At 33.9% G+C, this 27,730-nt stretch overlaps 2 protein-coding genes across 5 annotated transcripts; one reads left to right on the forward strand and one right to left on the reverse strand.

Moving 5' to 3' along the window:
• The first annotated feature begins 757 nt into the window (after positions 1-757).
• LOC116340039 (trypsin-1-like) lies at positions 758-4,077 on the forward strand. Of its 4 annotated transcripts, none has more exons than XM_031766194.1 (8): positions 758-949; positions 2,469-2,591; positions 2,677-2,731; positions 2,832-3,016; positions 3,111-3,221; positions 3,306-3,338; positions 3,414-3,674; positions 3,756-4,077. In XM_031766194.1, exons 1-8 carry the CDS (start codon positions 880-882, stop codon positions 3,803-3,805), a joined length of 888 nt encoding a protein of 295 aa, XP_031622054.1. In that variant the 5' UTR covers positions 758-879; the 3' UTR covers positions 3,806-4,077. The 4 variants fall into 4 exon arrangements, with proteins under 4 accessions (XP_031622054.1, XP_031622056.1, XP_031622055.1 ...); XM_031766196.1 differs by having other exon boundaries at positions 3,414-3,536; XM_031766195.1 differs by having other exon boundaries at positions 3,417-3,674; positions 3,756-4,074.
• Positions 4,078-4,086: 9 nt separating this feature from the next.
• On the reverse strand, positions 4,087-27,431 carry LOC116340038 (pleckstrin homology-like domain family B member 1). Its single transcript, XM_031766192.1, has 9 exons — positions 26,387-27,431; positions 11,426-13,214; positions 11,140-11,339; positions 9,961-11,066; positions 9,715-9,823; positions 8,603-8,735; positions 5,596-5,960; positions 5,392-5,524; positions 4,087-5,292 (listed from the first exon to the last, which is right to left on the reverse strand). Exons 2-9 carry the CDS (start codon positions 12,992-12,994, stop codon positions 5,116-5,118), a joined length of 3,792 nt encoding a protein of 1,263 aa, XP_031622052.1. The 5' UTR covers positions 12,995-13,214; positions 26,387-27,431; the 3' UTR covers positions 4,087-5,115.
• Positions 27,432-27,730: the final 299 nt, after the last annotated feature.

Here is a 27,730-nt window from a genome sequence, read left to right on the forward strand (position 1 = left end):
AAATAAGTTGAAATCAATTGAACATATAAACATATTTCGCACGAGAAATTCAAACTATCTGAAACAAAATTTCAAACAAAAGCCGATTCAATTGTTTTCAAATTTTAAATTTGTTTTTTCTCTTTAAATTTGAGATCTCGATTGTAAGTCTATTGCTCTTTTGGTGTATTTGGGTTCAACTTCAATGACTGTTTCATTCAATGTTTTGTTGAGGATCGTGCAGCAGAGGCCGGAAGAGAATGAGTGTCAAAAACATCAATAAGCACTATTCTGATAACAATGTGCTCGTCTGAATTTATTTTTTATTTTCGATTGTTAATTTAAACTTGATGAAAAAAACGCATACAATATGAAGACAAAACAATATGAGTCACTGACTTTTTCATGTGTACCTATTTGAACCGTCATAAAAACATGTAGCGCATTTTAAATTTTTGGCATGGTTCACACGAATTTCGATAAATAGACGTATAATGTCGTTTATGTATTTTGGAAATAGTTCAAAAACCAATGATCGCTAATCGTCAAATGATCAAGGTTAAAATTTGGAACCAAAACAAAAATACGAAACAAAATCAACACTTATTGTTCGCAACATTTGTAACGAATCTCATGGTGGTAACGCATTCGCACGTGGAACAGGTACCGGCTGTTTTTTTTTCTACACCAAACAAACCAAGTTTTCTTTATCGATATTTTTATAAATAAGCGGTGCGCAGTGAAAACTTCGTTAGTTATATTCCGGTGTTCACTTAGCTTCCTTCCTCGAATATTGAGCAATTTTGCGCAACGTTTAATTTTCGCTTAATATTTTCAACAACTTTAAACGGAAGGAAATAAGTAAACACCATAAATTTTAGTACAATTTTCCCACTGAAAATGATGAAGTTTTATTTAATGTGTGAGGTGTTGGTGTTGATTTTAATCTGTGCCGATGCTCAACTAAGCCGTAAGTTATTTGTTTTGGATTTTTGCCATTTTTGTTCTCTCTCCCGGGGCTTCAACAAAATATTTTTGAAAATAATTCATAAAAGAGATCATACCGTATAGAAACAAAGGTTTTATATTTTATTTGCAGAGAATATATTTAGCTGCCGTCATGTGGATGCTGTCAGCAGATGATGCGAAGTGAAAAAAATATAAGTGTTTGTTATAGGTATATAAGCTTGTTATATACTGGTATTACTATAACAATCACTTCTATTGTTTTCACTTCGCATCATCTGCTGACGGCATCCAGATGACGGCAGCTAAATATATTGTCTGTTTATTTGACAATTAATGCGATAAGATGAAAAGGAAGATAGAATACGACAGATAGATAGAAATGTGTATAAAGGGATTCAAAGCGACATAATTTCTTTAATTATATGTTTGATGAATTGAATCGTAAATTTTATTTTAAATATGAAAGCGGCTCAAGGATTGGTCGTTCCAAATTTAGTATAGGATTTGGATTGGTTTTTTACTTGTTAAATATGTTGAAATCTCAACTGTAATTTAAACAGCAAACAGTTTGAGTGCCGTACCACATATGTGATATTTAACCTAGAGCGTTAAAAAGCCGTTTTATATTGTGTACTAAAAGTGTCCATGTGATTTATTCAGCATCAACATCAAAACTAGATAATTTCAATAGATGTAAATAAATATAAGCTATTGCTTTCATCACCCGTTGTTTATATTTTGATCTTGAAAAATAGTATACAAACCACAAGAATATTATTTTTAATTCGAAATTATCACTTTGATGAGATTTCGTGGGAAATCGGTTGAGTTTCGACCAAGGGGAGAGGCACAGGCTTAGTGTTGCTATTTTTCTCAGCTTTTTTTGTAGTAAAACGCATATAGCATGTTCATTTCTTCTATTCTTTTATTAAGATTCGAGTTTGTGTCTACCCCCTAGGTTTCGACATTACCAAAAATAACATTTAAATATACGAATAAATATACGGTATATATAAATAGCTCGATATGTTTTTGTCAGCGAATGATAAATTTAATGATTTTTCCTGCGTGTCTGGGTTAAAAATAAGTCGCATTTTCCAATTAATCGCTAGTATCATTTTGTCGTTGGCCCGCATGGTCGTTAGATAATTTTAACACGTTATATCACACGTGTATCGTTAGAATGTTTGGATTTGTTTCGCTTGCTGCATCAAAACAAAAACAAAACAAAAATCCAGACAAATCGTTTTGAAATCGTTGCACACCTCATAACTTAAAATCCGAATCACACATTGAAAATTCAATAACGGATTATTAGAGACGATAAAAGTTTCAATTTGAAGGTGAATGACAAGGCAATCTATGAATTGTTACTGTATTCTTATCGCATTATCACAATGTTAAATATTTTGTCATTTATGTAACTCTTTTCCGTTCATAATCGTGTCATTTCATACGGGAAAAATTTTCCGCGACAATTTTTATCACATGAATTTGTCTGTTTTGTAAATGATTTATAGTGTCATCGGCGCCCTGTCAAGCGATAAATATTCGCGATGGCCGAATTATTGGCGGGACAAATGCAGTACGTGGTTCCATGCCATTCATGGCCAGTTTGACGCGACGTGGTGGACATTATTGCGGTTAGATACAATCATGATTCAGTCAAAATTCCATTTATTTATTTATTTATTTTTTGGTCGATTTTTGGTTTGTTTTGCGTTTCAGGCGCGTCCATTATCAATGAACAATGGCTCGTGACAGCTGCACATTGTGTTTGCACGTGAGTGTGTTACTTTTTGCTTTGTTTTGATTTTGTTTCTTTAAATGGAAACCTTGAACTTGATAGCAATAGTATTTTAAAACAAATAATATTGCTACAGTGGCTTTGACGAAATAATGCCGCCTCATCGTATACGGGCGATTGTAGGGTTACACGCAATATCGGAATTTAAACACAAAGACGATAACACAATCAACGATTCATTTGAAAAAGCTTATGAAATTCAATTTCGCAACATTGTCGTTCATCCGAATTACGAATGCAAGCGACCTGATAACGATATTGGTAACACAAAAACCCGATTTCTCGATTGAATCAGAACACAGTTATTTGGAATGGTTTCACTTTTGTTTTTTTTTTTTTTGTTTTTTGTTTGAAGCTCTGCTTGAACTAAGTCAACCGATTAAATTCAGCAAAAGTGTACAACCAATCTGCATTTCATCCAATGGCAAAAACAAGACCTATGACAACGAAGCGGCTTTTATATCAGGTTAGACAGAATCATGATTCAGTCAAAATTCCATTTTATGTCGTTCGTTAAATTTTTTTGTTGGTCGTTTTTTTGTTCATTCAGGTTGGGGCAACTTGGACGAAGAATTTAACATTGGTAAACATTTTAAATTTTACTATTTTTTTTTTTCGAAATTTTTGATTTTAAATCGAAAATATATATCTAAAAAAGCAGGAACCAGACCTGATATTCTACAAATAGCTGAGGTACGAGTTTGGAGTAACTACGAATGTCAAGCATCGTTCGACCAACAGAAAAAAATGAAAACAATTCAATCGACCCAAATGTGCGCAGGTAAAAGGTCAGGCGGTGTGGATGCTTGTTGGGCCGACTCAGGTGGTCCAATGGTTTCAACAGGTGATGATGGTTTGATTGGTATTGTATCAACCGGAATTGGATGTGCAAGACCTGGTCTACCGGGCATTTACACACGTAACATTTATCATTGAATTCTTATTTTTTAATTTTAAATTCAATCATTTTTTTAAACCATATGAACTTGTGAATTTACAGGCGTCAGTGAATATACGCAATGGATCCGAGAAATTGTTTTGGCAAATTAAGAATTTTTATTTCATTCACAAACCACAGTATTTGAAGACATCAGATGTAAGCAAAAAGACAAAAATCTGTGATAGGAATGTTTATTCATATTTTAGTTATCATTTGTGAATTTCGACTTGAGTTTTTTTTTTATATGAGTCGAAATAAATATGAAACTATTAAATTGATCATCACTAGTCATAATCGTGAGCTGCGGGATATTAGTTTAATGAAAAATGTTATCAAACAAAACCTCATACGTGATAAGATGTATTTATTGATTTATTTATTTTATGTTCGAAAAAAAAAAATGCCATTACATTCATAAAATAAAATAAAATAAAATAAAGTAAAACTTATACGATATGGTGTTGATTCATTTGAAATGTGCTCTGTTTAATTGTATGCAATAAAACTAAAAGTTTATATGTCATCATCCGTTATTTTGATTATACTTCTTTGATGCACCGTTCAATAATACCATATAAATATGAGGACACAATTGACTATTATCATAAGCATTGGTGCATTCAATTTTGTGCCAATTAAGGTAGACAAACTGATGAATTTAACTATTTATTAAAAACTCATTAAAAATGTTCGATTTCTTCCTATAGTCATTGATTTTAATCGATGCATGTTCCAAATTGCATATTTCGATTTATTGCATGCGATAAAAGTACTTGATGCAAGTTTTCTTTTATTCGAATTGATTTCACCGCCATGAATATGCATGGAGCGTATATTAGAACATTTTATTGAAAGGCATTTCCGATTGTAAACTCCTTAATTACTTGTGTTAGAATATTTTTGTCCTTTAGTAAAAAAAAAGTATTGAAAAATGTAGGCACAATATTTGTTTGGATTTCTTATGTAAAAAAAAATATTACAGTGTGGAAATCGAATTTTTTGGATTAGGAACGTTGTTTACTTTAATTTCGATCCGGAGAGAAACATATAAACAATTTAATTAAAATTAATGCTAAACACTAGGGATTGAATTTTCCTTCGTTTCTTTGATGTGATGGATACAATTTTCGCAGTGGGCATTTAAATTTTCAATCTAATATTTACAAACACATGCGGGAAAATACAGTTTTTTTTTAAATTCTCTATCTGGTTAACCAAAAGTGGCCTCCTACTATACAATTATTCGTATTTAATCAGAACTCTCATAAAAATTGTGAAAATGGAGTACAACATTTGGGGATATAATTTTAGCAATAAAGGTGCGATTGTTTGTATATCTGCCCATTTTTTTACATGTAAATATATATATTATTACTGGCGTTACAATGCCAAAACGTCAAATTGTTTATATTTATGCGAATTAATAATCGATATTTCCTTGAGCTCCTGTGATGATGGCGTCAATCCAGATTCGTGCAGCTGCATCAGATGCGGCCTGTAAGTGGTAGCTGCGTCGTTTTGTTTTTACAATGAATGTGCAATGTGGTCGGCCACTTTTCGATGTATTCAAATGATCCAAATACACCTCATCAATGGTCTGCGGAAATGAAGTTTTGTTAGAATCAAAGTTTTCTTTTTTTTTCTTTCAAAAAATTATATTGTTTCGCATTTAAATTCGAAAAAAGTAATGACTAACCGAAAAATAGGCTCCACCTCTTGGTTTTCGTTCTGATTTATCTGAATAATATATGAGAGCCATTTTTTGTCGATCGAGAACAAACCACCTCTTTGACCAGCCATGGAATGTCGCGCCCAATTTATGAAGATATCTGAAATATTGAAGAAAACAAACGATAAAATGAATTTTGTGGACGAATAAAATATGGTTGTGAATATATACCCGCGACACGAATATGAATCAATAATAACGTGTGGGCAGAGTGTAACTTGATGGCCAGCGCTCTCGATATGCAGTCTTAGATCCAAATCGGCCGACATAATGGGTAAATAACGTGTTAATGGTCGTTGATGTTTTGGTAAATTGCGTCTTGTGCCCGACACCATTCGTCCCGATTCGCTGTTTTCACTTGACATCATGCTACCCCGTTGACTACCGCCACTCCCATCACAATCAACTTGCATGCGATTTGACATACGAATGTCATTCGATGATTTAAATTGCTTATCGGACAATGCATCATAGCTAATTTCTGAATTTACTTCGGACAACGGTCGTTCGTATTCAAATTCTGGATGTGAATGTCGCTAATAATAGAATGAATTAGAAAGAATATGATGAAAAAAATTATGGTTTTTTTTTTATTGAGATGAAAATAAAAATGTGCACGATGAGAATTTTGTTGGAAATGGAAACTCATAAACAATTGGCCAATGACAATCTGATGATACAATAAAATATCTGGACAGTGAAAGAGATAGAATAAAAGAAAATGTGCTTATTATAGTGGTTGAACGCAAAAATAGCAAATCTCAATCATGTGCCATCCATTTATCGTAACATTTCATAAATTCTCGCTGTCAACGCCATTTTCTATTTGTGTTCACAACAAACAATAGCACTCGCCACTAAATTGAGATTAAATACAAAACAACACATCACTTTTGTTGATTGTTGTGCGTATTGACGAGATTGTGAACACGCAATCTCAGTTGGCACTCGGTTCTTTCACATACTGAAACATATTGAGTATTTTCGGTCTTTTGACATTCGAATGTAAACAAAGAAAAAATCCATTTGGCATTTAAATTCAAACGAGCAAAATGCGTCACATGCATCAAAACCAGCTGACGAATCATTCACTTGACGATGGATTCATAGACTCCAAATTATAAATAGCCTGACTAGACGGGCGTGCGCGCGATCCAATGATCATTTCTCAACTTGATAATAATAATAATTTCGAGTTTGTGTGTGTGTGTGATAATTTCATTTACGTGACTTTTATCCTAAATGTCCACGTTACGATTATTAGCAATTACTAAAGCAATATAACAACCCATAATAAATCGATGACCATTAGCTGTAATAGATTTTTCTCTGATTTTTCTTCTTTTTTTTAATTTTTTTTCGAAAAATTCAATTTATTACGGATTTTTCCCCAGTTTTCTGGTATAATAATAATAAATGACAACGACTCCCAACTCTCATAACACTTATGGCACATTTGTTGTTTTCTTTTCGATGTTTGACGCCATTTAATTCCCATAAATAATGGTCTCTATCGAAGAATGTCAAAACGGAAATGAATGATTCGTAACAAGTGTGTTTTTTAAATGAATATTTCGCAGTACTGTCATCTGGATTTATTTAACTTATTCTATACACCGATCAAAATTGACGGTGCATTTGACGCAAATTTAATGAAAAAAGAAATCATCAGTAATTTTGTAACGGATTTTTTTTACCTTTGAAAAATCATGACTATTTCTTGACGCTGAACGTCGTCGATGTGCATATCTCATCCAAACCGCCATTTTTTTGTCGATTTTTTTCTATTTCAATTCCACCAAAAACAATTGAGCACTTCTGTTTCTAATGTACTTAACACGATATAAACGATTAATTTTAATTGCAAAAACGTGTTTTTTTTTTACAAAATGTACTCTAACTAATAGCGTTTGGCTTTTGTAATTTTCTTCCCTAATAATTTCTATGAAAAAAGAGTTGTTTGCATAGCCAAAGTACAAAGTGTTCTCTTGAAGAAACTTCCGATCGTGTGTACACTCGCGAAAGGACTGAAATTCTTCGTCCAAGTTGGAATGAGGAGCACGCCCGTAAATTGAGTTGTGATTTTGCAATAACAGTAAAAGCATATAAAAGATGTGTACCAAAACAGAAAAATAAGCCACATTCATGCCCGATGAGATTTTGCACACAGGATCCGTATTGTCTGTTGGATTTTTTGTTCAAATTATTTATATCTTCATTCGAATATGCGCGCATGTGAGATGATATTTGTTCATTGTCAACCGTTTAGCGGGGAATTTTTAAAATTAAATTCTTTTCTATCGTCAAAAGTGAAACACAGAAGAACAACAACAACAAAAAACTGAATTTATGATTTGGCTCTCTCTCATCTCAACGAGATTGAGATAAAGACAGACACAATTGATGATTAACACGATCCGAAATGTGTGAGACGTGATCATTGCGAAAAACAAAAACATTGATGATATGAACAAAGCAAGTGGTCAGAATACATGAAACAAAACAGAAAAGCACACATTTTAAAATGCTCTTTTGATCAGTAGCTACTCAAATGACATGATCACATGCACAAAATACGCTAAAATTGACAAAATACACGCATTTATTAACGTGAACAAGAAAGTGTTCGTCTTTTTCTTTCCTCTCTCTCGCCTAGTTTACAATGTGATGAACGGTTCGATGTTAGAGTTGTTTAATGATGTTTCAAACAAATGAAAAGAATTTATTTTATTGTCTTAACATCTTATTGGCTCTGTTAACATCGTGTGATCGATGTTTCATTCATAAATTACACTATGTGGATTTATTTAACTGGATTGTTGCCATAAAAACAACACCTTAATTCCTTACACATTTTTGCTACATTGATACATATTTGCCAAAGATTTTCATCGGATATTCTTTTTGAACACGACACACAAAATAAAACGCAGGAAATAATTTTTCACATTTAATAACCGTCACACAGAAAATGAATTTTGGCTTTTGATTGATTTGTTTACAATGTATTTTTGCACATGTTTCACCTATTTTTGGAAGATATTCACATTTCATCGATTTGTCATTGAAGTCATTGACACATTGTTGGCGAAGACAAGCCATTTTTTAACCGAATTAATATAACAATGGAACATCTATTTTTAAGAATTTCGCACAAACAATTTTTTCTTATACTTACCGGACTATGGTAAATGTTTTCTCTGAGCTGAGCAACTGTGTTATTTGGTGGTTTTCCATTCATTTCGGGTCTATGGTATGGCTCATATTTTATGTTGTTTACATTTTCCAACGAACCATTTTTATAGCGATAACTGTAAAAAAAAGAGGCGAATAGACTCAATGGAATAATTGTTTTCGTGAAACGCCTGAAAACATTGATTTAACAAAGTACGGGCGATTTGTAAAAAAAAACCCATAAATACACACAAAATATACTTTTGCGCAAAAGATGTTTGACTGACAACAAAAATGTTTGCACAATTGCTTTTAAAACTGGAAATTACCCACAAATCAGATACTTCATTCGTTTAGAATTCATGTTTGAATTAAAAATTTTGTAACAAAGAAAAAGATAAACAGACGAATTTTTTTCTACTTTCTTTCGATCAAATAAAAACACTTGTTTAATTTTCACACCAGTGATCACCGTCCAAATGACTAATAAAACATACTAAGTACTGAACTATAAATGAAAAGGGCAAACAAAATGCCAAGTGAATGTCGCTTCGCAATCGCACTTAATTGATGCATCATTTACATAAAACCGTATACGTGTGTACTTGTGTCGATTGAGAGTGCGAAACAGGGTCCAGTTCAAATGTGCACAACACGATGTACGATCAGATCGAAACTGAATCGGCCGCTGAGTGTGTGCGAACTGGTTTGTCGATAAACGCACCCGTCCGATTCGATTTGATGGAATTTCTTCGAAACGTCGACGATTTTTATCAGTAACGGAGCTGTTGAATAGAGATAAAACCATATTGCATAATGAAAAGCAATATTTTTATTAGTTTTGTTTACTTATTTGTGCTATACGATCGTTTTCGACAGCAATTCATCAATAATGAAACATGAATGGATGAATCACTGCCATTTCTCGCTCTCATGCTCTCTGTATATTTTTTCTCTATATCGTTCTATTCGTTTGTCGCTATGACGGAAATGTCAGATAGGGCAAACCCAGTTGATTTTTATTTTGTTTCGGTGTATGTTGGTTTTGTTTTACGTTATTTATAATAATTTTAGATGTTATAAATGCAAATTATGTTGTCGTTTCAGTTCAATTACCTATCATCGTTATGGTTTTGCGATTGAAGGTATTGTGCACGAGCCTCGTCATGGCTTTTTTTCTTCAATTCGCTCATTTTCTGTCGTTCGTGCTCGATTACATGAGAACCTATCGAAATACATACATTTTGAAAATTCCATCATCATTTTTTTTATATAATTGCAATTTTTTTTTCTTCTTTATTCACACACACCCATTAAACGTAAATGGGCTGTGAACAAAAAGCAAAATCGGAATGTGTTTACCTTGTTGAGTGAGTAATAGTTGACGATTTCGTTCGATTTCTTTGATACTTTCGATCACTTTAAAACTGGCGCCTTGCGTTGAGATCGGTGCGTTGGTGGTAACCTTACAGATTCGATCGATATCATCTTGTGATGGAACTCGTTTCTCCAGTGGATTCACCTCGAAGTCATCACTTTCAATGGATAAATTTAAATTTGCCGACTTTGAACCGTTTGAATCGTTCAATTTTTTCGATGCTTTATGCTCAAATGGTGGTGATAGATTGTATTTTAGATTTTGTAATGGATCTGAACATTCGTCATCATCACCATTGGTCATCGTTGAATTTTCATCGACCATCGACGCGTGTGACTTTTCACATTCAATCTGTGACATACATTCATTTCCGTTACCATTTTGTTGTTGAATTGCCATCTCATTCGATGATTTATTTGATGTATACGATGTCATACTGTCTCTTTTCTCATTATTGTCCACATCGCATAAATTTTCATAGTCAGTTTCATTATTGGCTTTGGTCATTGATTCATCATTAAATGATAGCATTTCAATTTTGTTTGCGATTAAATTTTCATTCACACTTTTCGACATTAAATCATTTGACGTTGGTTTTTTTGTGCCAAAAATCTCTTGTGAACCAAACAATGATTGTGACATAATGTCATTCATGTGCGGACGTTTGATGGGCAAAATTGCAATCGAAAGATCATCATCTGAATCGGATTGTGTATTTTTTTCGCCCGACAATTCAAACAGCAGAACTTCAATGGTCTTCAATCCTTCGCAATGGTTATTAAGCTCTTTTATCATTGATTGAATATCTTTTTGTATATTTTTTGTGTCTGCACATGCTGCATTCTGATTCTCGACACTTTGCGCCTCTAATGCTTGTATGTGCTTTCGCTTTTCATTTATTTGACGCGATAAGGTCTTTTGATTGATATGCATTTCTTCACGTTTTGCCATCCAATCGGTTTCTTCTTCCAAATACTGAAATTCCAAATCTTCAAACGTTTTTGTATCATTTTCTAATAGTTCAATGGTGTCATTCAGTTCATCCTTCAGTTCGGTTTCGCTTTCATTTTCGTCGATTAACTTTTTCAATCTGAAAAGAAAGAAAGACAAATTATTATTCAAACACGGACAAAACGCTGGGTGAAATGGAATGTGGTACTTACCCTTCGATTTGATTTTGTTTCATATCGATTGATTGTTTCAATTTATTTTGTTGTGTCTCCTGTAAAACCCGTTTTGCATTCCTTTGCGCTTCGGAACGATGGATGGTGGTTTGTAGTGCGGCCATATTTTTATCCATTTCATCAAGTTGTGATTGTTCAGTTCGTAATTCGGCCGATACAAGTGCCTTTTCCAAATCCAGCTGAAATTGAACGGAGAATATCATTAGATTTGTTTAGAGAAAATGATGAAAAATGAAAAAGAAAAACTATGTCCTCATGAATTTACCTCTGTCAATACCTCTTCCTCTTGTCGCTGCAATTCGGCAATTTGTTGTTTCAGTTCTCTTGCTTTTCTCACCATTTCGGCTTGTTGTTTTTTTAATTGAGCAATTTGTTTTTCATCTAAATTCTTGTTAATGCTTACAGTTGAATGGTTGTTGCTTTTGTGGTTATGTTTATTGGTAAGTGATCCATAGATACCCTCTTGTAAATTTGTTAAACGGTTTACATTCACATATTGATGTGAGTTTGGTAGCTGTGATATTTTTGTTGGGGTATGCTGTTGTTGTTGTGGTATTGATTTTGGTGGTGGTTGTGGTGGTTCAGATGGATTTGTTTCGGATTTTTGGTTTATTTGGCATGTATTCTGACTAATTCGATTGTCAATGCTACGATTGTTGCTGTCGCGTAATTGTTGAACTTCCATGCGAAGTTTTTCTTCAAACGATTGAACCAGTAGATCATAATCAGTCTTGCGTTGAATTGGCGTAGATGTCATCTCCTTTTTGGGTGAAATGCATGTTTTAATTCGTGTACGTGGACTTTGTGGCACATAACCAATGGGCGATTTAAACGGAGACATCATATTTTCATATCCATTCATTGAATTGCCATTCGTCAAATGTAATGAATCGATTGGTGGTTTTTGTGGTGTACTCTCGTTGAATCGACTAGATGATGACGATGGTGATGATGATAAATCAGTTTTTCGGCCCGCAAATAGTTTCACATTTTCATAGCCGGTATTTATTTTATGTGGTGTATGAGGTGAAGATGGTTGATTTGAATTATTTTGCCGAAATTCGCCCGGGCTTGATGGAAAGAAAATATTTGCGGTGCCACCAATATGCTCTGGACTAAGCGGTGATTTCTTTTCACGCGGCAATGAACCGTTCGTTTTGATGCGATTTTGTACAATTGGTGATGATTGAACATTTTGATTTTGTCGCTCAAAATCGGCGCACATTTTTAATATCTCTTCAAGTCGATCTTGTTCCAATTTTGCAATATCATCTTGATCAGTTTTTCGCTCGTCTTTGTGTCGATGTGATGGCGGTTGCGGTTGCAGTTGCGGTTGTCGAAAATCGTCACAAATATTCTCTTTGGCATTGTTTATCTCCGAATTGATTCCGTTCATTGGAAATACTTGAAGGCTACCATATGAACCGGGTTTTGGATAACGATCATAACATGCGGATAATGGTTGTAGCTTTGGTTGGCCATTTGTCGTTCCATTTGTTATACTATTCATTAAATGACCGTTTACCGTACCATTGGCAGTGCCATTGATCTTTGTCAATACTGTACTTTCGGCCGGCATCGTTTGTGATTTCAAATTTCGCGCGAATATATCGAATTTTGGCCCAAGCACATCTTTTGCGGGTGCATTTACCGTTATTGAATCGGCAGCAAATACTTTCGGCGAATGAAATTTACCACTTTGCGTTGATGATTCAATGTCGCTAAAATTTTGATATGAATTTTCCAAAATTCCATTCAAACTTTTAATGAAACTTGATTTCGTTGCAATTTTGTCATTCCGACAACTACCATTGTTCACATCGATTCTGGGCATTGATAAGTAGCGATATGACTATGTTGTCTGTGTGTTTATTACTCAATCAGAATGAAAAATAAACTCAAAACTTGATCTAACCACTCCTTTTTACACTGTGATTCGGTTTACTTTCTTTTTCTTTGTTGTCTTCTTATCGGTTTTCTTCAGCCAAAAGGTGTAAATCAATCGAATCAGTCGTCATTTACTCGTTACAAGCGGCTTTCAGTATAGTAAATACCTGTGATAATGACAAAAACATTAAAATTAGCAAAATGAAAATAACGAAATACAAATAGAACGAAAAAATATGATTAAAAATACACAATTTAAAGTGTTTTTAATCAACACTCTTGAAAACGTCATACAGACGAGGATTAACGCACATATATTTCTCGCTTTAACGAATTAAAAGATAACCTCAAATGTTATTTTCAAACTTCCATTCGTTGTCATGTGACAGGTATGTGTTGTTTTTGCTTTCAAAAATATTCTTTGGGTTGCGTCACAAACACATAAATCTCTCGGCCCTACAATGTGTCACGATATGTCTCTGTGAGTCTTACTACAACCGTTTACCAAATTGATAACAGCGATCTTTTTTTAGCGATAACAAAAATTGGAATTTTCAATATTTATACTCGTTCGTCATTGATTTAGAATTTTCAAATATGACATCCGTGAATACCGGAATATATTTCATATCATTTGTCGCATACATTGTTATTAAAGGCGAATACAAAATTCAATTCTATTTATAATGCATCCAGTATTTTTGGAAATAAATTCAACGATACGAATAGAAAAACAGCAAGAAAAAAGAGAACGGAAAACGAAAGAGTGTGTGTGCTCGTAATCAAATCAATCAATCATTTATCGAGTGAGTGTGAACTGTGAAGTTGTACATATGAAATGCGAAATAAGAGAACCGACTCAATTTATGGTGTTTTCAACGATGTGTATTTATGTATAATGTTTATATATGTGCGATTCAATCAATGGAATCGAAGTACAATGTACCCGCAGGCCAAATGTGAAACATGCGTTTCGGTGTTTTGCCTTTTGCATTCTGATGTGTAGCCGTTGTTTTTCTTTTCCTTTCTTCTGTTGTGTTACTTTATAAATTCATTTGAATGAAGTGAAATCAAAATGTGTAGATATACACGTGTGTGTATATCAGTTCCGCCTGTTTATTTTCTTCCTCTTCTTAATACATCTAGCGCCTCGTTTTTTGTTTATTTACAGATTCTTCCCGCACAGATATCGAGACAAATACCATAAAAATGGAAAATGAGACAAAAAAACACACCGCCGGCTATTGGCATGTTTATATTTTGGAGGAGCCCAAACTTTTGACATATGTTCACAATTAATTTGTTGAGAAAAAAAAACGAGAATGAAATGTAAGAACAAACGATCAAAATAAACACACCGGTGCGTGTGCGTTCTGTTTACCAGTTTTTATTTTCATTCAATGTGAAAACATGAAACCGAATCACAGTCGCTCAATTACCATTTTAAACCATTATTATGAATATATATGTATACATTTATACACGCTCTTCTTTGATGGCACATGTGCGCAACAAATGCACTTTCTGAATGCAATTTAAAAATGTCTAAAGGTGCGTCTTTCTTTGTCACATTTGTTTTACGTAGATCTTTTTAAATATAAAATCTATAACGACGCAATGGCATTGCCGTGCGCATGAAATTTTTGTGGATCCAGACATAACAGACACCCATTTTGAAAGAAGTCTACATTTGTCGTACCAATTCAAATGATGAACACAAACCCGTACGTTAATTGATGCACCTTATTTTGTTTTCCCCGTTGGCACGATACAACACTTGCTCGAGATATAAGAATAAAAATAGGAAATTTGAGAATAATCGCAACAGTTTTTAAAGAAAATCAATACTCATACAATTTATATCGTAAAGCGTTCTCGAAAAATTCAATTCGTTTCATCTGATAATATGGTGAAAATTTTACAATTCGAAACGAATGTTAAACTATTTTTAGACAAAAGCCATAAAGTTTTATTAGAAAAATAACTATTTTTATTTTGATTGCTCTTTTCTTGCTTAAAAATAGTGGGGAAAAAAGTTCGACCGAAGTAAAGTGCGATTTTCACCAAAAATCAAAGGTCGGAAGAGAAAGAGACGGACAAAGATAGAAAAAGATTTTACTTTAAATGCAACACAAAGACGAGATATATTGATCTTTTCGGTAATAATGATGAGCATTCATCACTTCCTGGTTGTTGATGTACCGCCTGTCGAAACAATGCCGTTGCACGTGTCAAATAAGAAATCCAGAAACAATCATGTTTAATCTCAGTCACTGGGATCATACAGAGACAGGACTTTTCTCTTTGATTTTTGTTTCATATGATTCTTACATGAAATCGTCTATAGTTTTATTTGTCTGTTTTTCTCCTTTTTTCGGTTTAAATTCATGCATTCGATTCAACATAAATAACGTGCAATCGAGATGTTAGGAGTTTTATGGAATAATAACACTTTCACGTTCGAGCCACAATTCTTTTTTTTTCCACATAAGTCGGCAATATCGAGTTTTATTTTTCAAGAGAAAAAAAAGAGATCTTGCACAAAACCGTTAATTCCGGAGCGAGTTTTATTTTACACGGTAATAAATAAAATGTAATAAAGTCAACGAATAAAAATGTTATGTGTTGCAATTCCGAAAAAAAAGAACTCAAATGAAAAATCATAATTCATCATTTTCGGGACAGCCCAAATGTTCATAATTCTTTTATTCTGGGAAATATCAAAATCCTTGTTATGAGTTGGAAGAGTAAAAAAAAATAGTTTTCGTCTCACCAACCATCGAATGTTGTAACATAAACGTTGTGAGCATAAATTTATAACAAAAACTCTCGTTTGTTTCGCTCTGTATTCGAGAATTTGATTAAAATATTTTGTACATAGTAAACAACTTTATCAAATTCGTGAGCACATTCCATGGTGGCATTTCGAAAGAAGAACAAGAAGAGAGAAAAAAAAACCGTCCAAATTTATGGCATATGGATACAAATGCATTTTTTCATCTCTGCCGTTCTGCATTGTAAATATGGCATTTAATTATGAAAAGCTCGAGACAGCGAATTTACAGTTGTGAAACAACGCGCAAAATTTACAACGCTTTTCATGCAGCGTTGGTTGCGTTTTATGGGTGCCAGTACAAAGTCAACAGAAGAGAATTGCTTCAAAAATGGCAAAATCCATATTTTTCACTCTGTCTCTACCTCATTTTCTCACTCTTCTTTCTCCCTCACATTTTCACAAATTTATTAACATTAATAAATTAAATAAAAAAAAAAAATAGTGTTTGTGCACTAAACACAATGCATTTACACATGCAGGAACTATAAGAGGTAACTTCTAATGGATATTTGTTTTGTTTGTATTATGCACATCATCATCATCATCATCGCATAATACATGCGATGATAACTCAATGCTAATGGTAATTCAGTTAAGAAGAGTTTTACATTTGCAAATTCAGTGAATCAAAATTTGAATATATGAGCAAAGTGCACGAAACCCGCATATCCGTTGTCATAGCGGATGTTTTTGAAGAATGCGCACCGCGCACGCAACATTAATTCTCTCTGATTCGAGAGAAATAGAATTACACAATAAATTCTATGATTGCATTGAAGTCGGCTTATAATCGCCGAAGTGAAATGGAATTGAAAATGAAATGGCATCTTTTTTTAATGACTATATGCTAAATAGCTTCTGATTTAAGTTGAATGTATGATTGTGCGTTTCTGTTTCGTAACATATATAAATGAGAAGACGATAATTAACTTATGACATCGTGCTGATGCAGCACGATAGAAATGAAAGAAGAATGGACGATCTTAACGAACAAAACAACAAGACACATGCATATTGTTTGGAAAAGTTGAAAGTATTCCAAAGAATACATTTTCTATTTTTGGTCGTTAAAAATTAAATAATCGAATTGACGTTTGAATCAATGAAAATTAAAACGCAACATTTCAATAGATCGAATAAATAAGATTTTTAGTGATGACATCATATTTCATTTATATTTGTTCGTCATCCAATCGAATTGCTTCGAATCAACAAAAGAATGTGCAATGATGTTGTCGATTACGTGGCCAAACGCTATCAAATTATAATGACGGCCATAAAGTTTGTTTTACTATCGAATCATGAAAAAACACGCATTTTTTTCCTATTTTGATAAGAAATGGTTTATAGTGCTTCGTTTGTCACATTGATCAAATCAAACGATTTATTTACATTTGGTTCGTCCCAAACAAATGAACACTTTAAATGCATTTGTATTATTATGCTAACTAGTTGTGTATGTTTCTATTTACACTTACAACTTGTACGCTAACTAAATGTGCATAAATTCTTTCAATGAGATCAGCGAACTAGTCAGCGAATGACTCGAAGCAAATTTTCAATGCATTTGAATGCAAATGATGGCGATGACCTCGTCACTATCATATTGCAAATTCAAACAAAATAAAAATCCACCACAAGCATCACGGTCCAGAAAGTGTTGTTTTACGTCATTTGTACTCTGTTGTTGGCAATTTCAATGTAATAAGTAAATTATGAATATTACTTGAAATTGACTGGTTTAAAGTGGCAAAAAGAATAAGAGAAGCGCGTTTAACCACGCGCGCGCACACTCACTCGCACGCATACACAAATTGAAAACGAAATTGACGATGAGTCGCAACACACAGAAAAATGCATAAATTGTATGTGTTTTTTATTTTTCATAAACTTTTTCAATGAATGAGTACAGCCAATTGAAGAGCGATGAAAAATAAACCAGTAATCCCATTGAGTGAAAATACAATTGTAAAAAATATAACAAATTTAGATAGAAACACACACACATTCACGCAGTGAATTTGTATTACAAATTAATGAAGACGGGAAAAAATGGTGTTGATAGCATTTTCATGAGTTTGTTGATTATAAAATAATAAAATTGACTATCACATAAATAATAAGCGTTCAGCTCATTCTCTTTCACTCGAACATCAAATCGATCACACTCTCTGGCTGTTGAGTCATATTTGATGTTGTTGCATTTACACCGTGTGCACACCGATATGTGTTTGTGGCCAACGCATGTTCGACCGCGCGAGCGCAAATACAACCTCTACAGTTATAAAGCAAATGGCATTAAAAAAAATGTCTCTTGGCTCTTTTCTTTTTGCTTGCGCTGCGTGCCTTCTTTTATTTTTCATTTTTCTCTTGGCCTCTTCGACCACAGTAATCGGCGTCGTGCTGAATATTAAATTAAGAAAAATATCTTGAGAAAGAAAAATAATGGTGTGCGGCAAATAGGTATGCATAAGATATAAAACGAAAAGAAATATACCATCGGAATCGAACTGTTAATGGAAAAATATATTCGATCTGCCATACGATCAATCAGCGTGACAACAACAACAAAAACACAGCATCCGCATACGTTGAAAAATCAAATCGTGACCAATTCACTGCTGCCATTGAACAGATGTGGTGTAATTTTAAATGCTGAACCAAAAATTACTATGAATTCATTAAATATTTTACCAAAAATGAACAATGAAAAATTAACAAAGTTTGTGGTGATGAATTCGGGATTCAGTCATATTATGCGAGATGCATTCATTTTCGTTTTAAAATTTCAATTTGAACACATTTATGGCGCTATTCAATGTGGCATCTATAACGGTCACAAATTAACCATGTTCGTCTTTCCAGCGTATGCATTTGGTAAATTGCGAATGAATGCGGAAAGAATGCAAACGAATGGAAACGCACAACTTTGTTGTTTCGCTGTTGTTGTTGTGGTCGTTTTTGTTTGAACAAGTTCACGCACAAATTGAAATATATGTAGAAAATTGAATGAAAAACAATGCAGAAAATAAAGTATGTACGCACATTGAATTGAATATTTGCACACATACCCATTTCAAATGGCCTGATTGTTCAAAACCTTCTTGTTAACTGAATAATTCGCTTTTTTCACCATTTCTGTCTCTGATCGACTGTTGTTTTCGCTCTCCGTCTGCTGTGTGCGTGTGGCATATAGAGAAAAGAATTCTTGACGCGCGTACGCTGCACTTTTTCTGATTTTTTTTTTGCGTATTCCACACGGAATTTATACGTTCTCCGTGTACAGCATATAAGAAGAGGAAGAAGAAAAAAGAAGAAAAAAAACACAATTCACCCGCTCTTTAAACGGAATCGTGTGAAATTCCTTTCTCGTTCGAATGTGCGTCTGTTCGTCTTCATCTCATGCAATCAATGTTATACGGTAATTTTCACTTCCAATTACTTGCGCGCTCGTGAACGCCCAGAAGAAGGCATGATTGTTGCAAACAGGAAAAAAAGGAGCGTAAAAGGAGACTCCGATTGAATTTTTTCATATTGGATCTTTCTGTTTAAATTGATGAGCTCTGTGAATGCGTTTGATATAAGTCGACGTGCACAATCTTTACGATTGCTTACTCATTGGCCAATTATGCAATTTATCGAAAAACATTAAAAAGACGCATCGTGGCTAGAGAAAGAGATGCAGAAGAAAATATCAAGAGAAGTGGATGATAAGGAGAGCAAGAAGCATCGCGTGCCAAAGGCATCTTTTAATGGGTTTCAAAAAAAAGAAAATAAAATATACACAAACACAAATAAACGTTATTGATATCAAAAGATATTTCCTGTCGTTAGTTCAATTTTATTTCCTACGTAGGGAAATGCACTCACCAGATATCTCAGATATCTATTCATTTACCAATGCTGAAAGCGAGAAACATCATGATTGCTATCGCATTCGATGTCTATTAATAAAATGTGTCGACACGGCTACAGATAAATATGCAGTAATGTGCAACAAAATTGTGCGCTCATTTCGAATTGTTGTTGTTCATGTTTCGTTGTGATTTTTCATTTATGTTTGCCTATGTCTGTCTGTCTTCAATGCATTCCTGTAGTGCGCTTCCGTTGACTCACTTTGAGAAACGTAACACGTTCCAAAAACACAACAAGGAAAATCCCCGAGCCCGATATATGAATGAAAGTTCATATCAAAAGTTACATACATTGACCATACTGAATAAACCAAATTCGATTCACTTTGCAACTCAGTTGACTTGATATGCAATTGCTGGCTGAATAACAATAGTGCGCACATATTCTTTGTTGTTGTTTTTTTGTGGATATTTCATTGGGAAATCGATACACGTCGACATTTTACAAACAATACCGCTCCACAAAATGAATATATAAATCGATTGGACATGACGGTTTTATTACTTCAAAATTCGATTTTAAATGTAATTGTTATAAAGTACACTTTGAAAATAAATGAAAGAAAAAGCAATCCATTGAAATAGTTAAATGATTTAGCTTGGGTATAGATGTACGGGTTTGGAACGGAGCCGGTCTAACCGAAAAACAAACGATTTTTTCTTGTTTTAGTTGTTGCTGTTGCCCGACTGTAGTGATGGACGTGAATTACTTAATTTAAAACCCATTTAAACATATAAAATTAACGATTGACTTAAAGAGCATTTTAAATGGTAATTTCTGTGTGTGTTGACAGAGAGAATTGATGTCACTTTTATAATCTGCATGTGTAAATTGTCGTCAACAGCAGTTGACTCGCCCCCTCCATATATTAAACATCAATTAAAAAGCAATTGATTGAAATGGAACAGAAATCAAATTTGATTTTATTTGTGTACGTTTTTTTGTTATTAAATTCAATTTCTTTCAACTGTTTTCAATTGAACATGTTGTTAACAAGGCCATTCTGATTATGTGCCCGAGCACATCCACTTTACTCTATTTCGAAAGCAATATGATCTTCGATAAGCCATTCCGAATGCCCATAGACTGAAGAATATGCGTCATCAAAATGTGCGGTTAAAACATCGAACAGAAATTATTTATAGTATGATTAGAAATGTCATTCAAAATAAAAATAAAATCCAATGGTTTTTTTAGCTCTTTTCAAATGGGTAATAGATTAAGGTATGAATGTTTTTGTGTTTTACTCTGAAACCAATTAGAGAGCACCATCTCAACGCATTCAATCTTGTTTTTCGTTGTCATTTTGTTTTCATTTCATGGCATCAAGTGTCGCCCAATGATAAATTCCCCATAAACAGAAATGTTGAGTGTTTGCTTATTAGTTAAGTCATCAATAGAATAATAGAGAGAGAGAGAGAGAGAGAGAGAGAGAGAGAGAGAGAGAGAGAGAGAGAGAGAGTAACAAAAACCACTCATTTTTCTTGGCGATGAATCATAAGTGCCACGTTGTATCGAAATCATGAAGCGATTTTCAATTCAGCTGAACATCATCGTCATTTCAAGTGTGCATCGCCTCTCAAAATGATTTTAAATTCCACAGCCAACGGAATAAATTTGATCAAAAGTACGTCCGCGTTAATTTGTTTAAGCATCCTACTTCGGTTTCTTCTTAAAATGTCTTTATGTTTGTCAAGAGGCTTTAATTCGTCGATAAATTGATAATATTGCGATTCAAACGGTTTTTTTCTCTTTCATATACGAAACAAACGAAATTGCGTTAAAACCTATTTTCAACGTTAAAATGAATTTGAATAAAGGAAATGAGAACAAACACTAAAACACACTGTTTGTAAATTGATGCAATTTCGCCCATTCGTTTTTCAGCAAACAAATCATATTTCATGGCAAAATGTTCTAAGAATAGTGGTGAAAAAAGTGCAATCAAAAAATAACAAACAAACAGATCTGTGTATTAGCGCGAAAAAGAAACGGCAAAACAATTGTTCACGCTGCATCGTCCGATCGTGCCGACATCGTGCTATTACAATTCATGCTGATAATGCAAAATCATTTACCCACTTTTAAGCATTAGTATTAGCGCAGAGAGTGGAGAGTAAACCATGGACGCCGGATTATTATTAAAATTATAAATTTTTCGATATCACATTACAGAGAACACGGAGAATTCCATTTAAATGGATGAATTCACCTCGTGCGGCCGTTAAAGAAACTGAACATTAACATTTTAACATTTCGCTGGAGAATGTAAACAGAGATAGAGACGATTAGGAAGACAGAGAGGCGAAAAGGAGAGAAAAACTGAGAATATTTCTTTTTTCTGCGAAGAATGTGTAAGCGCGAGCACGCCTTGAAAAGATGATAAAACAAAAACTCCCACATTTGTATTTGTTATCTCGGCTCACCGAACGTCGATGATATTATTATTTGTACAGGCCCAATGGAAATGAGGTGAATCGCCTGACTCTTTTATACTGTTTCTTTTCTCTAGCTGCCGTTGATCTTTTACTGTGACTTCTGGAAAAACTGTACACACATCGATGGCAGCATCAGCAGCATTACATTTTCGTGGCATTATTTGAATGCAAACAAAAGCATGCGGTTAGGCAATCATGTTAAATTCCTTCAGTTATGAATCATGTTTTCTTTTTCTCTCTTTCTCTTTTTTCATTTATGAGGATCGTTTGCATATGTTTGTATGTATGTGTAATGCGAGATTTTTTCTCTCAATCGATGTTACGAGCTATATTCTCTTTCGCTGTTAACATAAAAAAAAACTGCTAAAGCAATTAAAATGGAATTAACAAAAGAATTCCATACATTTGAGTGCGGCTCTAACGGTTCGGTTCCATTGAATTTATATGATTTATTTTTCTCATTATCAAAGGTGGAATGTGTTTGCAGGCACAAACGAAGAAAAAAACAAGGCACACATAGACTTTAAATTCAAATTCAATGTGCAATGTGTTGGCCGTCGCATCGTATGTGCGATCTTGTGAATTTTGTTTTGTTTTGTTTTCGTTTTTGTTGGTTTCTATTATACACAATCCGACCGTACTTGTTTAGCGGACGACTGTGACAACATGATCTTACATCAGATCGCAAAGATATATGACGGCATTTCTTATATGTTTGACAAGCGAAACACAGAAACGCGATAGCAAAAGACCTTGACATTTCCTCAATGTTAACCGAACACAATCGGTTTCATTTGTTGGCCGATCTTGATCGACACACGTACATCTCTCTCTCCTCCTTTCTCTATCTATTTTGCTCGCCGAAGAAGCGGAAAAAACATGCAACACGCAATCGATGCGAACAGCGTTGACTGCACGCAAACTATTTCTTTGAGCCAATTCAACAACAACAACAACAACAATTAGAATCAAAATCTACTTACACACCCACAAATTGCGCATTCTAATGGATGCCATGTTAAAAAGAAGCGGAAGCATTCACCATTCAATTGGGAGTAAAATATTGGTATGTTTTGAAATTATGATGACAGTTACGTTGTAATAAACTACTCTATTTCAATCGGTGCACTACGGAGCTAATGCTAATAAAATTCACTCCATATTTATGTGACTCAAATTCACAAAACACCAATTGAACCAGTTTATTTATTGACAATCGCCTTTTTCTTTAATATGGATAATATGGAACGCATGAACGTGTGTGGGCTTACAAATAAATAGCAAATGGATTCTCTATTATTATTTTTTTGTTTCTCTTTTATAACAAAATTTTTTGCAAATAAACAATTTATTAGCCGTTCGAAATGATTCGATTGAATTTTGTGAAATCATCATTGGATAATTTATGTATATTTATATACTTATGTGTCTGTGTGTGCGCGCGCGCGTGTGTGTGTTAAAAATGGTTTGCAAATTCAAAGTGTATACAGTGTCTGTACTGAAATGGTCATTGGAATGAAACTGGCAAATTGAATGTGAGCCGCCCACAAACAGTGCAACACGACAAAGATATGAGTGCGATCAAACTCCACATAATAAAAGTCAAACGACTGAATGATTTGGCCGCGTTTGACATGCAGAAAAGTGAAATTAAAAACAAATATTTTAATGATTATGAACAAGTACACCGACGTTATTATGGCAAACCAGCGACATACGAGAGGCGACGCACAACGAAATATGTTTTGATGTGACATTTTTAGACACAACAAACCGACGCTTGCCTATAAATTTGATGTACTTTCATATATAAAGAAAAGGAAGGAATATGCATGCGCTTTTCAAATGGGATGCCACTAGCGATTTGCATAGTTTTCTGCTATTGATGCTGCTGTTCGTATGCTGCACAGTCATATTATTTTTCTCTTTTGGACAATAATTTGGAACAGCGTTAGCAGATCTTTGATTTTATTTTATAAATCCCGTTGACGAAACAAACAAAAAACAATTGCATTATTGTTCGTTGGTTGTGATGCTTCACAGATCAAAGAAACATTAATAAAAAAACGGAACATCGCCAACACCAAAGCCGATCGCGCATATAGTTTTTCTTCTTTTTTTTTTTGTTTTCAAAATTAGATGTCGTGTTGTGCTTTTGTGTTCTGTTCATTGCATGAATGATTGAGAAAGAAAGAGAGAGATAAATAGATGAAAATAATTGGAAGCGAAGAGCGTTGCGCTGTTGTGTTGTTCGCAATTGTGCTGTTGCATCTCGGTAAAATTGAGTTTGTGAACTAAATTTTTATTGACCGCATTTTTTCTCACTTTCGTTCATATAAACATCTCGTTTGCTGTCACAATGTTGGCTGTTTCGCTGTTGTGTCGTTTGTTGTTACTGCTGTTGCTGCTGCTGTAACTGGTAGTGTTGTTGTTAATGGTGTATTTACCACGCGCATATATAAAAATCATTTCAAATTTTGTTCATGTTTTATTCTGTGTTCGACATGTAAAGATGAAGAAAAAAAGATCGATGTTTCACTTTTCGTTAACGAACAACATAAAAAAATTGGGTCTACAGTGCACGCAAATGTTGATGGCGGGCCTGTCATAAGATTTGAGAAGAAAGCATCAAGATTTTTTGACATGAAATTAGCCCCCGCACGTTTCATAAAACTATTCCGATACATAATCGAGTGTTAGGCGACGGCAGCAAACAGCACCAACAACCAATAAACCACCAACAACACATGATGTGAACCAACAACGCCACGCACATTCGCCAATGAGTCGAAGAAGAAGAAAAAAATTGACGAGACAATACAAAAGAAATGAGTGAGTCGATTTGGAAATTTAGAGCGAACGAGAATTTTGAGGAAAAAAAATATTCATTTTGCGCTAAAGCAAAATGTAGCACGTACTAATGGACACATCTGCTCACAATATAATAATTGCCAATTTTAAACCAAATACAACAATGCAAAACCATTTTCTTTCTCTCTCACACACACGCATATAGACACATTTTCTGTCTCTCGTTCGTTGGCTCTTTTTGTATATACAAACAGCAGCACATATGTGCCCGTTGATGAATGGTTAAAACTGGCAAACTGTAACTATACGGAAAATGGGCTTTCTTTCGGCCTTTAATTACAGAAACTGCACTAACAAATATCGCAGCGTTCTTTTAACAAAACGAGAAAAGAGAACAGATAGATTTCTGTGATGAACAGCACAATGAAGACGACCGGAATAGAAACCATTATAAATTTTGTCAATTTGAACTTAACAATTAACAACTTTAGCCAAGAATTTATTTTAAATTTGTAAATGAAACGAATTGTTTCTTATACTATAAGAATTTTTCGACATTTCGTTACGCTTAAATAAAAACGAAAATTTGCGAAAAAAATGGCAATCTGGAAATGAGATACGAAATAGAATGAAGTGAATAAGGAAATTGTCGAATGACAAAAAAAAACAACATTATTATTCGCTGATATCATTTAATACTTTATCTACTTGCTGACGCCTTTTGACGTTCCAAAAACCAAATCCCAAGATTATCTAAGTGAACGACAAAAAAAAACTGCGGTCTGCATGTGTATGTGCATAGTGCAAAACAACAAAAATTCGATTTCACTCGCCAAAATGTAATGGTTGATTTGCCAAATTCGGTCGGCTTATTGAAACCAGTCAAATGACATTCATACACAGCACGAAATAATTCTTTTAAGAAAAGAGACTTTTTCGTACACAAACAGATGTGAATAAATCGGACACATGTTTTCAAACATTCGCATTGCTATGAAAATCAAGCACCTTTATTTTCCCATTTACACATTGAATGAAGGTACCATCTCTTTTGTACACGCACAAATGCTACCGAGATATTTGTCATAGTACAATTTGAAATTAGTGACACATCATGTTGAGATTTATACAATTTTCGTGGGGTTGCAGAGTTTGCCAAACGTTGTATAAATATACGAGATGTGCCTTCATGAAATGCGCCTTCTATTTGTTTTGTTGCAGCACAAATGCACGAAGGGATCTCTTTTTCATTTGTGACGGCATTAAGGTTTAATTTATGTTTTTTTATTATTATTTTTTTCTCGCAAAATTTATCATTTCTGTGAAAAGTCACACTTACATTCAAGATTTCGTGATGCGCGTCGTTTCTGAAGGCAACAACAATCATCCATATACAGTACAAAATATTTCACACTGTTGCCGTTGCTGCTGTTACTGTTTAATTCACCTTTTATTTGATCAGTTGCAACATCAACAATGTTGTGTTTTTTTTTCTGTTTTAGTCCTTCGTTTATCACACTAAAAACTACACTAGAGATACACCAAACGAAGAAAATAAAACTTTTCAATGAATCGATATGTGTTTAATAAAACAAAAACTGTTCGATCTAATGTGATTACGATAAAGTCGCTATTTGTTTCTTTTAATGTCGCGTGGTTTTGTGTTATTGTTTATTGTCATAAAAGAACACTTATTATTTTTTTGTTTACAGCACATTCGAAGTAATCCATTCACGTGTATATCATTGCCAATGACGAATCGAAGTATATTGTATTGTAAAAAATTCTTCCTTGATTTCGGTCATTTTCGATGACCGTCTTAAAACAAAATCATTGAAATCCCGCGAACAAAAAAATGAAATAAATTCACTCACATTTGTAATTCGTTAATCTCTTTTTTTTTTAAATATTATATATGCAACAGTTTTGGATGAAATATGCACAAGACCTCGGCCAGACCAATGGAATATCGTCAGTTTTATGGTGAGAATTTCTTTTTGAATATGAGCAACAGGCCCCGAAAACGAAAAAGTTGCGGACGATGACGACGACAACAACAATATCCGTATGAAGAAAAAAAAATCAACAACAAGGCACACCGTGACAAATAATATTTAAAATATATATATACTGTTTTGTATGTATTTAAAATATATCAACAACAAAATTATTATAATTTTCGGCAGTCGGACTAAAACTTTGTTTTATGTGTGAATATTAATTCTCGAGCAAAATGGAATTTTAAACTTGTGTGTGAAATTGAATGAAACGAAAAATGTGTGTTTTTGTTTTTTACTCTAAAAAAATGGTCTTCTTCCTGAAACAAGCACTAAACACAACCGAATGTGTTGTTCATTGCGCTAGCACTCACCTCAAACTCAACAACATGAAACGATATTTGTGAGTCTCTTTCGTTCATTCTTTTTGGTGTTGTTGTTGTCGCTGTTGCCGCCACCGCTGTTGTCGTCGTCGCTTGTGTATTGTGAAGCAGGCGATACAGAGATAAAAATCACAAATACCCACATACAGCACAATACGCGATGACTGAGTGTGTATATTCACACATACACACAAGCAAACGTTACGATACGTGTTCTGATGCTCTCCGATGTCGGTGTATTTGTGTTTGGCTGCTTTAGTTCGATGTATTGTAATGTCGTGTATTATTCTCTCGCATGTGAAG

Source organism: Contarinia nasturtii, unplaced genomic scaffold, assembly GCF_009176525.2.
Source record: "Contarinia nasturtii isolate CC-2019 unplaced genomic scaffold, AAFC_CNas_1.1 Cnas_scaffold_630, whole genome shotgun sequence".
NCBI classification, from domain to species: Eukaryota; Metazoa; Arthropoda; class Insecta; order Diptera; family Cecidomyiidae; genus Contarinia; species Contarinia nasturtii.